We start from the raw sequence: 15539 nt of genomic DNA on the forward strand, positions 1-15539 counted from the left end.
CCCAACTCGAACCGTTGTTCGTGGCTCCAACATTTCGAAGGCCGACAAGGGCCCCTTCCACAAGTGATTTCGGATGTAAAAATGACGAATACGTGATGCTTCCGTCGCACCAGAATTGATAGGCTGGTCCTCTTACGTGTAATATTCATCCCCTGAATGTCACTTGCCGGCTCGATTTGTCTCGGCTTGTACCTCCTCCCTGCCCATCTTATCCTCTCCTCCCATTATCACTCCGACAGATAGCAATCCAGCTACTCGCTGTCAACTGTAACGCGAAATTCACCTTTTCTTCTAATATCCATTCACGGCTATTACATATCGTCTTGTCGTACTGGTTCTATTCAGTGGACCGGTAAACCGGCAACTGTTCCTTTTGCCTCTGTCGTGATACATGCAGATTGGAGCAGATCAGACCCCGTTGTCAAGGATTGCTAGGAACGCATCTTAACACATAATCTCCCTCGCTTGATTCCACACGCCGTGTTCAACAAAACTTCCATGATGCTCCGAGGCGCAAGACCACTGCTCCGCCTTCAACTTGGGCCGGAAAGGTTACAACGTCCTTCAGCTCGCTTCTCGTCCACTTCCTTGATCAGGAGCTCCGTCTTCCAATCACACGGGCGGCCTTCCGTCATTCTTTCATCCCAAGTCAGGTCTCCCGGCGGGCTATCGGCTAAGGCAGCCTATTCCAAGGGGCCTTACGATAAGATCGACTTGGAAGCCGAGAAAGAACTGGCCAAGCAGAAATTCGAGACCCACGTTGGAGAAGTGTCCTCGACCTCGACTACTCCTTCAGCCTTCGATAGGACTCCCAAGACGACCACCAGCAGCAAGGCCCAGGACATCAACGAGGGTCTTCAACATGATGTTGTATGTAAATCCATTTCCCCCTTACCTTTCAACCTTACTTTGCTTTCGATCTTAATGATACTCATTCTCAGATCAGAATATCGTCAAAGATACATTCCAGATGAACGACGTTCCGAAGGCGCCATATGCGCTTGGCCTCACCGGCACGTTGCCGTACCTCGCCACGTCCATTGGAACCGTCTACCTGAGTTGGAACCTAAACACCACTTGGCCTACAGGCTCCGTCCTCCTCGATCATATTCATATGAACCACGAAGCCGCCCGACAATGGCTGGCTCTCCTGGAGCCCATTCAGTTGAGCTATGGTGCCATGTTAATTTCTTTCCTGGGCGCCGTCCACTGGGTAAGTCGACATGCCTAACCCCTCAGTCCATTCGTCCTCCCGTGGCACTCCAGTGTCAAGACGAGAATGGCGGAACGCTTATCGCTCCCCGCAGGGCATGGAAATCGTCACCAAAACCTCTTCTCCATCCCGAACCAAGTTCCGGTACGGCATGGGCGTCCTTGCTCCGATCGTGGCCTGGCCCACCCTTCTCATGCCCGTCGAAGCCGCTCTCACCACGCAGTTCGTCGCCTTCACTGCCCTCTACGGCGCCGATACCCGCGCCACGACCCGTGGCTGGGCCCCCGCATGGTACGGCCGCTACCGCTTCATCCTGACAGCTATCGTCGGCGTCGCCATATTCGTTAGCCTAGTCGGCCGCACCAAGATTGGCAGTGCCGCCCCACGCCTGGGTGAGAATCTCTCCGACAACATGCATAGGGACAAGTCCGAACCCTATTCTACCAAATGGGTCAAGCTTAACGAAGAAGAGAAGGCGAAACAGAAGAAAGCCAAGGAAGAAGAAGAGAAGAAGAAGAAGAAGCAGCAAAACGGCGTGGATAAGGAAAAGGGTTCGAAAGACGAGGAGGAGGAGAAATAATCGACTATTGATTTTGTGGGCTCCCGATCTTGTCTCATCCGATCCGGTTGAAGGACCCGATCTGGAACGCGATACCTATCTCACTGAATGTTCAAATAATAATAATGATGAGTGGGACAGCACCTCGGATAGCAAGTCTTAGCTATAAATGTCAGGATTGGTGAAAGAGCAAGAGAAAACAGATATCCGGAATGAAGTCCTACAAGTGGGTTCTCCAGGGTTGCTTCGGTGAACATCTTGCAGGTTACATCACCTACCGATCTGTCAATGTACTACAATCCAGCCCGCCAAGGTTATATTTGGACGCCCATGGCAGAGCGAAGTTACCCAGGAATGGAAACAAAATGTAGCCATACCAACATTGAAAACCAGGCAAACCGAGTATCCGTACTTGGCACATTCCGCTGAGCATGGCCATCACGGAGTCTCTTTGAGTTGATTCCAGAGCGCTGTATTAGACTAGCTAGCGAGCAGGATGGATTGTGGGCCTCAGGCGCATCACAATACACAAACCACCACTACCCTCGCGTCGTGGAGATACACTACCCTACTAAACGGCGCCGCCGTAGGCCGAATGTGATCAACCTCCGCTTCGGTCCAGACCGGCTTGAGTTTTGCCACCAGACGTGGCATCGACAACCTCGTTCTACCTTGCCGCGAGGTAGAAAAGCGAAACGAGATGAAACCCCGAAAAATGAGCCCCTGCCGACCGCTGCCTTGGTCCTCCCGGGGTGGTGTCTATGTAAAGCCAAAAGAGGAAGAAAGAAAAGTCCGCTGACCAGAGGACACAAGTGCCACCTTTGCGACGTCACGCAAGATCCATAACGCTTGCTGTGCCATATACTGTCCGTCCGTTGTGGAACTGTGTCCCCGTCTATAATGATGACCGTCCGAGACCATGCAATCAATGCCGAAAGAAAAAGAAAAAAAAAAAACGCTGGGGCCACAATTCAACCGTAGTCAATGCTGAAGAATGTACTTTGAATACGTGGTAGGCGGAAAGAATGAGGCTAGTCGGACAGGGCGTGGCCTGCGGAATTCGGACAGGTAAACAAAAGCAGGATGCAGGGATCGAGATGTGGAAGTGAAATATCGCTGTTGGGTATCGTCGAAGGGAGTATTGCTTATTTGCCAGATAAATAAAGACTTAGGTCGACGTCGTCGGAGTGACTACGTTTGGGGAGAGGATCGGAAAAGTAGCTCTTCAGTGTTTGTTTGTCGAGCCGTGGGTACTTCGGTCCCGGTTATGGGGTTGGTAGTGTAGATGGCGATTATGGGACGAGTAATGTTTCCGAACCTGTTCGCGAAAAAAAAAGCAAGGTATTAGCTTGATGGCAATCCACAATGATGGGAGCATATTTGATAATTACGAAAAGAATCAGGGGGCCGAAAGGGAAGGACATGAAATGGCGTGTAACATACCCTCTGCCGGCCACGTCGCTCCTCTTCGTCGGACGACGATGAGCCATTACTTAGACGCTTGCGCTCCTCCTCGTACCACTCGCTCAGCGACTTTCCACCAAATTGCAAGTCATCGTCGTCAATCTCGGTAGCTTCGATCCAGGTATCCGAGTCCAGCTCAATCTGGCGAATTGTGGAAGTAGTATCGGGATGGCGGTAGTGAGGCTTCTGGTCTGAGGATCCAGCAGCCATGATGCCGATCGGATTTTGGCGATGTTTTTTTCGGGGGGAAGTTGAGAAGAAAAAGGGCGGAAGCCGAGGAAAGAGGGAACAGGCTCCGTTTGTATAGAAGTAAAGTTTAGGCCAGCCTCGTCGCACAAAGTCGAGTGGCACGATTGTGTTTGACGCGAATGCAAGGTGTTAAATTGGTAATGGAGGGTTGTCGAGTAACGGTAGAGGACAAGGCTGGGAAGATGGTGGGGATGTCCGGACCGGCTGGAGTTTGTGGTGTAGAGCGAAAAGGTGTTGGAGGCGAATGGTATGTTGTTTTCGCTGCAGGAACCGAGCCCCTTTTCGTAAGGTATTCGTTTGGCGGGCTGATGTTGACGGAACCTGGCAAGCCGTTAAATAAAAGACGGGCAAGTCGAGGCTAAAAGACGAAGGAAGACTTTATGAAGGAGGGCCAGCCGGTGCGAAAGCAATCGTGATGTTTCTGGAGTTGAAGATGGGAGGTGCGTTGATGAAATCGTAGGGGGAATAAGGAGAAGGCGACAAGATAAGGAGGAAATGGGAAATGGTAGGTAGCTGTGAGCTGAGCCTCAGGCAGTTGGGGGGAGGGTTTATCTACAAGGATCGCACAGGCCGTGGCCATGCCAAAAATGTGGGTGTCTACCTTGGGATTGCCTCCCAGGCCCACTGTGGTTGCGACCGTTGGTTGGGGCAGGTGCGTAGACCCCTGTGTGAATCTTTTGTTGAACCCCCTACTAAATTCCCCGGGTTGAGCCGTGAAAATCACAGATGGGTTTGATGGTGGGGTTCAAGTCATCGAACTGGTACGGATACACCAAAATTAATAAATAAATCGGTGTCCTATAACACATTCAAAAGGCGCCTCGTTTTCTCGTTATAATGTTTCTTTTATATTCGAATTCCAGGGAATAAGGTACTCCACACGTCTAATATAATATAGTTTGTTATACCTCGATATGGTGAGCCATAGGTATCTGATATGCGACTTTGTATGCACTGCTGAGACGCTGACTTCTTATTACTGACTTGGGTTAGCCGACAAAATGATTTCTTGTCTTCGCAAATCCACCCACCCGGTTGCGACTCAACACGCTATCCTTTGAAGGCTTCGCATTTAATCTAAGAAGTGAATACAGGCTGCTGACCCATGGTTACATTTCAAGGACCAAAAAGCACTAGCCGCCCTCGATCTTCGGTTCAATGCTCCCCGCATCTTCCACGCTTGGTTCTCCATCAAAATAAGTGATCTGCCATTTCGTCCGAGTGGGTTGTATCCATCCGTACGAGGTACGTACATAAGGTAGGTAGTCTTGGTATCCTCGAACCGAACCAGCCAACATCTTCGCATCCCCTCCTGTGTTCCCGTCCTCGAGGCCAGCGAGGTCCTAAATATGACCGATTCTACTTCCTCTCTAGGAAATTGATATGCGCTATGTGAGGAGTTCCCATGTATCGCAGCCCGGTGAGTTTTGACGCGGTCGCTTCACCGGGCTTGGCACGGCGGTAATCCAATCCGAATCGAACCCTGAAGATCCATGGTTTCTTCGGGGGAAGAACCGGTCATACCCTTCTTGTCTTTTCAGAACATTATAGAATTGGTCTCCTTTTCTTCCGAAGCCGAGATATCTCCTCGCCCAGCACATAACAGGCACGGGGGGTGAGGTTCCACTGGTCGCCTTGCCAGACAAGTCGGTCTTCCAGTGGACGATCGCGAAAGGTGGCTGACATTCGTTCCATCTACTTTCGCTTATTCGAGAAGGCGCAGCTGACGATCGCCCGATCACGCCCAGAACGAATATTCTTGGCGCTTGGGGTACAGTGGCTGACTGCTTATTTTGGAAGTTCGACGTGGTCCCTCCGCCCACCAGTCAATATATTGTTCGTCAATTACTGGAATTATTGGCAGGTGGAAGACTACCAAGGCTAACCCGACAGTCTCGACGACCCGCAACGAGTCTTTAGACAAGCGGGGAGATGGTGTATTCCTTCGTGTCGCTAGAACCCCCATACAACCCACTTCCCTCGTCCTTGGGTCAACTCTGGGTCTGTTGCTAGCCAGATTGACAAAAGGCGTCTCGATTTGGTGTCCCAAACTCGGCAGCGTTGCCCAACGCCGTCCCTTCTTATCCATTCTGACTCGACTCATTCTACCCGCGTCGATCAGCCTAGCCTAGCCTAGCCTTATCTCCAGCTTCTGACCAAAAGGAATGGCTAACCCAACTCGGTTCTCGTGAGGCAACCCGACAAGCGAATTGTCGGCGAGGACAACAATTTCCTCCCCGCCGTTTCGTTTTTTTTTAACGCTTTTGCCTGGTGAAGAGGCCTGGCCCGTTACACGAGCCTCAGCACCGCCCTCTATGCCAACGGGCCTCGCATGGCGGGCGGTGATTCTCCCTCCGTCGCCCAACATGCTCTTTCTATGGCTGTGGCACTCTGCCGATCTGCCTGATTGTGTCGAAACTCGTTGTGCAACCCGGTAGACAAGCAGCGGGCTTTTCGGGCAGTTATAACTTATAAACGATGCATTTGCAATTCCGGCCCCGAATTGGCTTGCCGGATACCCTTGGGAGCGAGTGGTCCGCTTTTCCTGGTGACCGAGGATTCCGTTCTCCCTTTTTGCCGATCGTGGGGTGCCATGTGAAGGGAGGGGACTCTTGCCTCGCTAAGTGGGGGTTTAGTGGGGTTTCTCTAAGTACGTTGTAACCGACCCCTGGAGTCGTCTGTGCTTCCGGGGAAATCCGGAAGACTCACAGCTTATCTGTCGTCGGGTTCCCAAGAAGAATACCTAGCCAGTCCGATTTTCACTATTAGGAATGTCATGTGCATTTTCTACTAATATCTGTTGATTTTCTGGGGCTTATCTATTCCTTCACTCGTCAAGTTTGCGACATGAGAGCGACATCAAGAGGGAGATGTTATCAAGCCCGGTAAGAAAGGTCTTCTTGGCGTCCGGACTTGTCCGATTTGAACCCCCATTCGCACCCTAGAAGCTGACATTTTGACCCTACCTTATCGATCATCAATCGCGATTTCTTTTTTATCGATAAAGAAAAACGATGTGTATGGCAGGGGGGGCACACGCTTCCACAGATCCAGTCCGCTGAGCTGTCTCCGACCACGGCCGTATTCTTCGATTGTCTCCCACCATAACCTACCAATATGCAACATGTTCGACGGGATTCGTGTAGACACAGCAATTTAGATCAAGTATTTCATGAGTCCATGTTGGGAAAGACATGCCAAAATGAAACAGGGCAGCGCACCAACAAATGCCTCGCGATTCTTACCCTATAGGTTGCCTCCTAAGCGGATGGCTCGCCGTTGAGGCGACCGTTACGCGGGCGTTGTAAGCCATTCAACTTGCATGGTCATCGTCGCCATATCACCTCAGCGGCAAGTCAACGGCGCGTCATGGTTGATCTTGACCGCCTTCACTAATCTTGACATCGCGTCCAAACCGCTGAAAGAGTCTTGCCTCCCTTTCCTGACCAACGCAAGGTTCGATAATCAGCGGTTATTGACTTTTTCTTTTTCGGATCCCCTGCCGCCGCCCAGACACGGGAAACTTGAGCATGGTTACAACGGTACCGGTAGCGTGACGAGTCATCGCTCAGCCCTACCTGCTCATGACGTCATATCAGGAGAGCTGGGCGGGTTTTACCCGTTTTCCCCTCCAAATGTCGACGCCGTCGTGACCACATCTTCTCTACAATCGCGACGTCGCGAATTTTTCCTATTTTCCTATTTTCTCATTTCCTGTTTTACTTTGGCTTCTTTTTCACATGGTACGAAATATCTCTTTCTGACATACTGGTACAGTGAACCCCCCTCTTTTCCTTCTTTTTTTCCAGGGTACTTAAGGGACTCGAGTCACTCGACTTCAACCATGGAGACCCTGCGGCAGTGCTCGAAGTGCTGACGGCTATATTGTCCGAAAATGACATCATTCGTTCGCTTCTCCGTGTCAGATGTCAGATGGCCCCGAGATGCCGGATGCTTCCTGATCCAACTGGCCGGGTCTCGCGGGACGTGCAGCAGATCAACGTTGTGCGCTAGCGGTTGTTCACTTGACGTTCTTATCTCGTGCCCCAATGTCCGTCCACTGGCTTTTCCCCCGTAGAGCGCTGTACTGAAGACATTTGTTCGCGTAAGATGAAACAACTCGGATAAGGTGGGTGCCTACCATGCAGGACACTTACGGCCTTGCCTCTGTAATATAAATAACCCATATCGCTTCGAAGAAACCTTCGCCCAGATAGGGAGTAGGACTCGCCGAAGTGGTTTTGTTGAAGGCATACTCGAGTCATCTCCGTCGCTCAGATGTGAATAATATATAATATATTCTGGGCAGCGTAGTACATCAGGGGGCGGGGTCGTTGTCGGAGTCCTTTCTTCTGCTTCCCGACCAATCCGTCTGGCAGCGAGCGCGATTCGGCTCGGTGAAGCTTGGCCTGTATCTGGCACGTGGTAGAGGATCGATGGGTGATGGGTCATGGTAGACGCGGAGACCCGAAGATTCTATGAACAGACCTCTACCACTGGGCGAGATGGTCGACGACTCGACTTGTCGACACGATATTCACCGTCATGCTATCGGTGACAGAACTGGGCGCTCGACTTTGGCGTAGAAGACGCTAGAGCCTCGACCCAACAACACCGACAAGTGTAAAGGGGGAGAACGAGAGGAGAGGGTGCGCAATATGATTTAGGGCGACGGCGAGTAATAAGTACCGACACAGGGCAGTACTGTACCTGACATTAGAAATCAGATACCTTAGGGTGTGGACATTTGGATAAGGGCTTATAGGTGACGCGACAAGGGAGACAGGGAAGACCAAGAAGGCGGAAGAAAGGTCGGAATGGGCCAAGAATAGCATTATATCAAGGCAACGTAGCTCTGTGCCTCTATCCCAGTGGCAGGAATAATAAAGGACGCACATATTTTGCGTCGGCCTCACAGAGCCGACAGGGGACGATGTCACAAATGTGGATGAGATCATGAGTCCGAGTCTTAATTACAGCCATACTCCACGTATCGAAGACAAAGGAACGAGGAAAAGGTGGGGTGGCGAGTCACCAGTCTGCCCATCATAGGCTGCCGGTCCGGTGTAGATAACCGTAGTCCGATGCTGAGCTTATGTCCCCACCCGAGTCCGATCCGAAGACTGTGGGTCCGGGGCATCCGCACGTCCGTGTGTCATGCTCTGCCCCGGACTTGGCGCGTAAATCTGAACGGGGTTGCTCTCTCGTCTCACGGACACTGATGGAGGGAATGAAATGCCACAGGACCGGAATCTTCGGTTTCAGATGCCAAGATTCAAGTTCTGACAAGTCGTTGCTGGTTTTGACGAGATCATCGACACCTCAAACCCGTCTGTTGAAGAGCCGAATCACCCGAGCTGGCTGGCGGCTGGCCCGGTGTGGTCGGCTAACTCGGCTCGTGAACGGTTCGACCCGGGACATCGTACCGTGAGACTGGGGACTGGGGAATTGCCAACCGAATACGACAACGGGCAGCCACCATGATTTGCTTCCCGACTTGAGTTTACCTACTTAACTGAGTATGGGGCCCTCCCGGTATTCGGACTCGGAAGCCACGGGCCGAGGGTCACCCAAAGAAACCGGTGCACCACCGCGTCTCCGAAGAAGCCGACTCAAGAGGTACAGGCATAATGTACGGAGTACAGAGAATCCATATGGCACACAACTTTTGTTGGTCTATAATTTCGTAGTTATACGAAGTAGTGTATCAAAGTCTGGTTGTCCGATCTGCCCGGTCAAGACTCGAGTACTGTTGTACGAATAACCTCAGACTTTTTGGGGCGGGGGGGGGGGGGGGGGGGGGGGCGGTCCCCACTGTCAACGCATTTTATGACCTTCCCATTGGTTGTTGTGATTCCGTGAATGGTCAGTTGACAGGGAGACAAGCTGCATGTTCCACGCCTCTATATCTGCCCGCAACCCAGCCACCCGGACGCGCAAGTCCATCGGCATGGCATGTTGTATGGCACAGTTTTGTTTCATCACCCACTCACGCTACCCATGCGTTGGACAGCGATCAAGTCGTTATCTGAAGGATGACGTCTCATAATTAAAAAGTCACCTGTGTCTTTGGCCTTTTCTCCCGAGATAGCTCCAGGAGCTGATATCTGTTCACAAACTGTCTCACCACAGTCCTGCTGATCCTCCTCGCGCCCGCTGCGTCTCAGGGCCACCCTAGATTTGTTCGTGTCCTCGTACAATGCACCGCTGCTCGAGACACGTTGAATTGCGATTTTATCGTTCATCAGCGGGTTACGACATTTTCTCGTTGTTCCGTGGCGTTGGCGACTGGCATGTCTCCGTGAAGATGAGGGCATGGTTTTCTTTCCTATTTTTCTTCTTCTTTTTTCATCACCACTCGCATGACCTACCGGGTGTGAACTCGGTTGACTAAATTTACGTGTAAAGAAAGAAAAGTAAAAAAAAAAACCGGAGTAACCACACCCACTGTAGTATCGTACCGTGGTAGCTGACTCGACTACCGGCATGGTCTTATCCCAGCATCGCATCCCCCACTCCACCCACTCTCTTACGACATACGACAGCGATCCACACAACCTAATACTTCGTACATCTTATCTCCATGATTCTCCTCGGACAGCACAACGTCTGACACGTCAATGCACGGGCTGAGCACACTTAGAGGCCTTACAGGCCTTACCCGCCACTAGAGCCGCGTTAGTAAGGGATGAATCTAGCATTAGGTACCATCGCACCACCCGAGGTTTGGTTTGGGGTCAGTGTCAGTGTAGGTACCTCATTATACCTACACAAGGTACATATCAGCATATTACGTGTCAGATGCCACAGCTACCTTATCGGGGTATGACAAACCACATAGTGTCAGACGTGTGGAGTACCTCGGTCCTATGTATCCACCCTTATTTCCCCTGCTTTTTCCGTATAGTTAGACATTCCCGTGAAGTATCACAAACTTCACTTAGATAAATACACATATAATTCCGCGTACCTTATTTGTGTTCTAATAGTTATAAGCCCGGCGTTCTAATAAATGAAACTATTCCGATCGATTCTACAGCTTCTAGGCTATTAAATCAGCCTTAAGTCTATAGCGGGTAGTTTAGTATTATTAGTAACGTCTGCCTACTTTAGTTTTATTTAATCGTTTTATCGTTTTTAATCGTACTATCGTTTTAAGCGTTTAGTTTAGTTAATTAACCTTTCCGTTTATCCTATTCCACTGCTTTTTATTAGCATAACGATAGCTTCCACGGTAGTAGTGCCCGTTATAGGCCTCGTAACGCTCACCTCTCCGAAAGACTGGAGGCCTTAGATTAAAGCCGTGATAACTATCGCGCACTCCCACGATATCGCCGACCTTATTAATCCCGACCTTAAAGAAGCTAAACGGCCTAAGCACCGTATAAAAATAGATCCACCCACGCCTTTAGCCTCTATTAAAGAAAGAGGTAATTAGGATATACTGTTTAAGATCTAGCAGGTGGAAGAGGATCGGTATTAGGCTGAAAAGAGGGGGATTTAAGCACTCTACGACTATATCGCGAAGACGGTTAGCCCTGCTTTAAAGGATTAATACGCCGGTAAAAAGGAAGTTAAGGATATCCTGTATACTTTTAAGACGCACCTTAAGCTAACGAACGCCGCCTAGAAGTCACTAATTAAGCGACGCTAGGACAAACACCTCTAAAACGTTAGGCGTATACCCCACAAGCGCTAGCTAGAAGACTTTATAAAGCTATACCGCGACGCTAAGGCGTATAAAGTCCGAGAATACGATACTAAGGAATAATAGATAGACGGCTTCTTTGACGCTATCGGTAACGTAGCACTAGAATAGTTAGAAGGACGCTTTATATAGCTTATCCTATCCGGTTAGAAGAGAAAGACCTACCCTTGATTTAATCTATCGTGGAGGAATATACGATATAGCTTCGTTGCCGCCACCCGCACCGACTCGATAAGAAGCCCACCGTATTATCCTTTTATACGGTAACCTTCCTAGGTAAGGATAAAGAAGGTAAGGATCAGCGGGCATAATCGGGATAACAGGGTAATTAACCGTCTAACGAATAAAAGAAGGAGTGGTTATATGACTACCGTAATAAGAAGAGGAGTAAATATAACTATAAGCCTCTATAGAAGTGCCTAAACGTTAACGAGGCACGCAAGAAAAAGGGATATATACCTTTAAAAAAGATCTTAGAACGCGTTAACCGTATTATTAAGACCTAGGATAACGAACGTTAAAAGAGATTCCGGGAGAATATCGAAAAGGACGCTAAAAGCCTAAAAACGGGTGCTAAAAAGGACTCTTAGAAGTTATAGCCGAAAGAATCGTCGACGGAGGTATCTAATTTTATTAATAACTAAGAAGAGGATTCCGAAGAGGAATCCTATAGGATATACTCCCTCCTGCAGATTAACGAAAAAGAAAGCGTTAGTAGTAACCTCTTTAACTAGTTATTAATCGATTCCGGCACCTCTAGGCATATTACTAACTAACGATACCTGCTTTAGGACTTCGAACCTGCTATAGAAGAGTATCGTTTTTAAACGGGTGGTGGAGAGACTAAGCCAGTTAAGGGTTATAGCAGGATATAATTAGAGGTAGACGACGAATATAGTAATCCCTTCGTTTTAGTGCTAAATCGCGTTACTTTTATATAAGATTACCTAATAACCTTAATCGCGACTAGAAGATTAAAGGAATAGGGTATCGTTTTTGATTCCGGCCTTAAAGTGCTAAAGGTAAAGGGCTTAGTAGCCCTATCTCTAAATAATGTTAACGATTAATACGCTCTCGTTCTAACGGATCGTTAATAGCACCTACTAAGCAGCTTCTTTAATAGCTCTATAACGCCTACTATAAGCGTGGTAGACGCTCGCTTATAGCACGAGAGGCTAGGGCACGCCGGCGCTGCTACCCTTAATAAAATAGGAGATACCCTTATTAAAGGCGTTATTAAAGGACGTTAAAAAGGCCCTTTATTGGTAGATTATAAGGCCTATACCCTTAGTAAGGCGAAGAAGGTTATTTCCAGAAGGTTACCTAACTACTAAACGATAAGGCCGTGGTATAGGGTGGAGGTTAACCTCTTTAGCCTTAACAAGGCCTATAACGGTATAAAGGTCGTGATGCTTTTATATAATCCCTGTACTCGTTAAGCTATTATAAGGTTCCTGCGTGACTATAAATTAGCCTTACCCACGTTAGTGAATTTTAAGTTCTTCCTTTAGAGGTAGTACCACTATATAATTATAGTAATCTGCCTGGATAGAGAAAGATCCCTTTAGAAAGGCTTCAATAAATAGGCCGACGAGAGAGGGATTTTACTTAAGAGGTTATCCCTATATATAGCCGCATAGAATTCGAAGGCAGAACGCCACGGCGGCGTTATTTTTACTATCGCGAGGACCCTCGTAACGGCCTTAGGTATCTAATAGGATATATAGCCAGAACTAGTGGCTACTATAGTATATCTATATAACCTTATCCCTCGGAAGGACCTCTAGTGGAAAACCCCTTAAGAGCAGATAGAGAATTAGATTAATATATAAGGCCTAAAAAAGATCCTAATAAAGCCTATCATTAGCCACCTAAAGAGGTATAGTTATAGAGCCTATCCACTAACCGCTAACTACTAACGAGGTCGTAACCGTAATGCTAAGTTAGCCGAAAGAGTATATATCGGGTATTTAATCGGGTATAAAAGTACTACTATCTACCGGATTTAGGTGCTAAAATAAGGAGGATCCTATGCACGAGAGACGTTACTTTTAACGAAAAACAGCTATATAAAGATCGTGACCACGAACCTGAGGTATTAATTAAGGTTTTCGAGTAGCTTAATCTGTCTATAGATTATTAACTCCACGATCCTCTAGGTATTACTACTAACGTGGTCGATTTACACCCTTAAACGCTGCTGGAGCAGAATACCACGAGGGAGGTAATAGCGGAGGCTACCACTACGGTGGCCACTACGGCTATCGCCGCTATTACTACCGTTGCTTCTAGGGGGGTGGATAAAGGTGCAGGTTTAATAACCACTATAGAATCTGCAGAAGAATAATAATAGCAGGAAGATTAACCTGATTAGCAGGCATAGGAGGCACGTGGAATAGGGCAAATAAGCTCTATAACGCCTTTCACGCCTCCGGCGGCACCTACTTTAATAACGCCTTCTATAATTACACCTATAATTACACTAACGGCACCTGTTTTCCCTCCTCTAATAACCATAAACGGCCCTCCTACACTACTAACCGGAACTACGGATCTGCCGCCTATTTTTCAACGGCCTAACGATACCAAAGATCAATCTAACGATACGGCCATAACCGGCGATACCGTCAAAATAGGATTCTTATCCCCTAACTAATTAGTTCTGGAAGAGGAATTAACCACTACTACCACCGCCGTTAATCCGGTATCTACGGCTCCTACTACGGCTAAGTCTCCTTAAACCTCCTCTTCCACTACTATAGCTAACTAACCTACTCCTATAAGCAGAAGAAACCGTCCTCCTGTTATTCTAACGGCCGCCACCGACCGGCCTGCCCGCAGTAGACGTCCAACCGACCGATATACCCCTCCTTCCTTTTATACCTTCTATAACCAGATTAAAATACCGAAGAAGCCGCTACTACGCCGCGATATACCTAAGGAACCTCTAAACTGGTCTTAAATGCTGAAGAGTCCCTATAAATTGGAATGGATTAAGGCCGCCTTATAGGAGGTCGGCACGCTTAGGTTAATAGGTACCTTTGAATGGTGGGAACAGTCCCACTAATAGGGGCACGGCTCGGGACTACCTGAATCAGTTCTAAGGCCACTAGACCTTAAATGGGTTTTTAAGTATAAGGTCGATCCTACTGGTTACGTTAACAAGTTTAAGGCACGCCTATACGTTCGAGGGGATTAATAACCTAATAACCACCTTTATGCCTACGCCTCTACCCTCGCTAGAAGGACCTTTAGGTCGCTAATAGGTATTATAGCCCACTTCGATCTTAAGACTCGGTAGCTTAACGCCGTTAACGTATTCACTAATACCCTGCTTAACGAAGAGATTTATATTAAGGACCCTCCTAGTTAGTAGTTACTCTAGTCGGCTACGGGCCTTAAAGCCCACGAATAGCTCGAGGACCTTTTAAAGTAACGCCCTCCTATATAACGAAAAGGGATTTAACGGCTACGTCGAGTGTTATATAGCCTTCGGCGTTCTCTAAAGCTATAGCACTAATAGCTCTCTTCCGTACTAGGTAAGTGCGGTTTAAAGTAATTAACCGAAGACGATTACGTCTTTAAGAACAAGGTCCTGATTACTTTCTTTTACGTTAACGATATTATCCTAATCTACCATAAGGAATATTAATCTGCTATAAATAACCTAGTGAAACAGATATAGCAGAGCTTCCAGATCAGGGATTTAGGACTAATTAAGTGGTTCCTTAGAATCCGTGTAGGACGCGATCGTTAATAACGTAAGCTATAGTTATCGCTTAATAACTATATCACCGATAAGATAAAGGCATTATAGGTGGATTATAGAGGTTGTAGGGTTAAAAGCCCTCTTCCTTATTCTAACGTTCTGGAACCTGCCGACTAACAAGCCTCCGAGGAATTAATCTATCTATATCTTCGGAAGGTCGGTTCTATTAATTACGCCGCCTATTAAACCCGACCTAACGTCTTTAAAGCCGCTTCGAGGCTTACCGAATTCAGCACTAACCCGTTAAAATAGTATCACGAGGCTGCCGATAGGTGCCTAAAGTATCTCGGCTCGATAAAGACCCTATGCCTTTACTTCGGACCACGTAAAGACCACTAAAAGCCTGCACTCTTCTATGCTTCCGACGCCGCCTTCGTAGACGACCGTAAGACTAGGTATAGATCGTAAGGGTATATAACCCTGCTATTCGGCGGTCCTATAGACTAGAAAGCAAATAAGTAAATAAGCGTCGTGACCTCTAGTACTAAGGCCGAGCTTATAGCACTTTCTGCTACTACTAGGCAGTATATCGCGACGAGGCGTTTAATAAAGGACCTAACGTTAACCTTTAAGGAGG

At 48.1% G+C, this 15539-nt stretch overlaps 5 protein-coding genes across 5 annotated transcripts; 4 read left to right on the top strand and 1 right to left on the bottom strand.

Annotated features, from left to right (window-relative positions):
* The first annotated feature begins 243 nt into the window (after positions 1-243).
* Positions 244-1920, top strand: SODALDRAFT_186432 (hypothetical protein). The gene is made up of 3 exons (XM_028607097.1): positions 244-870; positions 947-1213; positions 1308-1920. Exons 1-3 carry the CDS (start codon positions 499-501, stop codon positions 1791-1793), a joined length of 1125 nt encoding a protein of 374 aa, XP_028466121.1. The 5' UTR covers positions 244-498; the 3' UTR covers positions 1794-1920.
* A 64-nt stretch (positions 1921-1984) lies between these two features.
* SODALDRAFT_360675 (hypothetical protein) lies at positions 1985-2788 on the top strand (the record flags this gene model as incomplete). Its single annotated transcript, XM_028614298.1, has 5 exons — positions 1985-2056; positions 2110-2227; positions 2287-2527; positions 2586-2638; positions 2754-2788. The coding sequence occupies 5 exons, from the start codon at positions 1985-1987 to the stop codon at positions 2786-2788; spliced, it is 519 nt and encodes a 172-aa protein (XP_028466122.1).
* A 209-nt stretch (positions 2789-2997) lies between these two features.
* On the bottom strand, positions 2998-3446 carry SODALDRAFT_324697 (hypothetical protein; the record flags this gene model as incomplete). Its single annotated transcript, XM_028609915.1, has 2 exons — positions 2998-3090; positions 3216-3446. The coding sequence occupies 2 exons, from the start codon at positions 3444-3446 to the stop codon at positions 2998-3000; spliced, it is 324 nt and encodes a 107-aa protein (XP_028466123.1).
* A 1040-nt stretch (positions 3447-4486) lies between these two features.
* Positions 4487-5892, top strand: SODALDRAFT_360677 (hypothetical protein; the record flags this gene model as incomplete). The annotated part of the gene is made up of 10 exons (XM_028614299.1): positions 4487-4519; positions 4607-4706; positions 4777-4799; positions 4860-4905; positions 5092-5160; positions 5234-5256; positions 5286-5310; positions 5379-5598; positions 5679-5732; positions 5763-5892. The coding sequence occupies 10 exons, from the start codon at positions 4487-4489 to the stop codon at positions 5890-5892; spliced, it is 723 nt and encodes a 240-aa protein (XP_028466124.1).
* A 915-nt stretch (positions 5893-6807) lies between these two features.
* SODALDRAFT_379506 (hypothetical protein) lies at positions 6808-9840 on the top strand (the record flags this gene model as incomplete). Its single annotated transcript, XM_028615051.1, has 12 exons — positions 6808-6941; positions 6999-7162; positions 7336-7490; positions 7564-7584; positions 7943-8039; positions 8272-8334; positions 8404-8445; positions 8538-8635; positions 8796-8907; positions 9006-9104; positions 9356-9445; positions 9618-9840. 12 exons carry the CDS (start codon positions 6808-6810, stop codon positions 9788-9790), a joined length of 1248 nt encoding a protein of 415 aa, XP_028466125.1. The 3' UTR covers positions 9791-9840.
* Positions 9841-15539: the final 5699 nt, after the last annotated feature.

This window comes from Sodiomyces alkalinus, assembly GCF_003711515.1.
Source record: "Sodiomyces alkalinus F11 unplaced genomic scaffold SODALscaffold_6, whole genome shotgun sequence".
Classification (NCBI taxonomy): domain Eukaryota; kingdom Fungi; phylum Ascomycota; class Sordariomycetes; order Glomerellales; family Plectosphaerellaceae; genus Sodiomyces; species Sodiomyces alkalinus.

Bases quoted from the DNA above. Each gene is read 5' to 3' on its own strand.
- SODALDRAFT_186432 (XM_028607097.1), top strand. From the start codon at position 499: ATGATGCTCCGAGGCGCAAGACCACTGCTCCGCCTTCAACTTGGGCCG. The intron at 871-946 runs GTATGTAAATCC...TTCTCAGATCAG, and splicing joins AGGGTCTTCAACATGATGTT to AATATCGTCAAAGATACATT. The intron at 1,214-1,307 runs GTAAGTCGACAT...CGCTCCCCGCAG, and splicing joins TCCTGGGCGCCGTCCACTGG to GGCATGGAAATCGTCACCAA.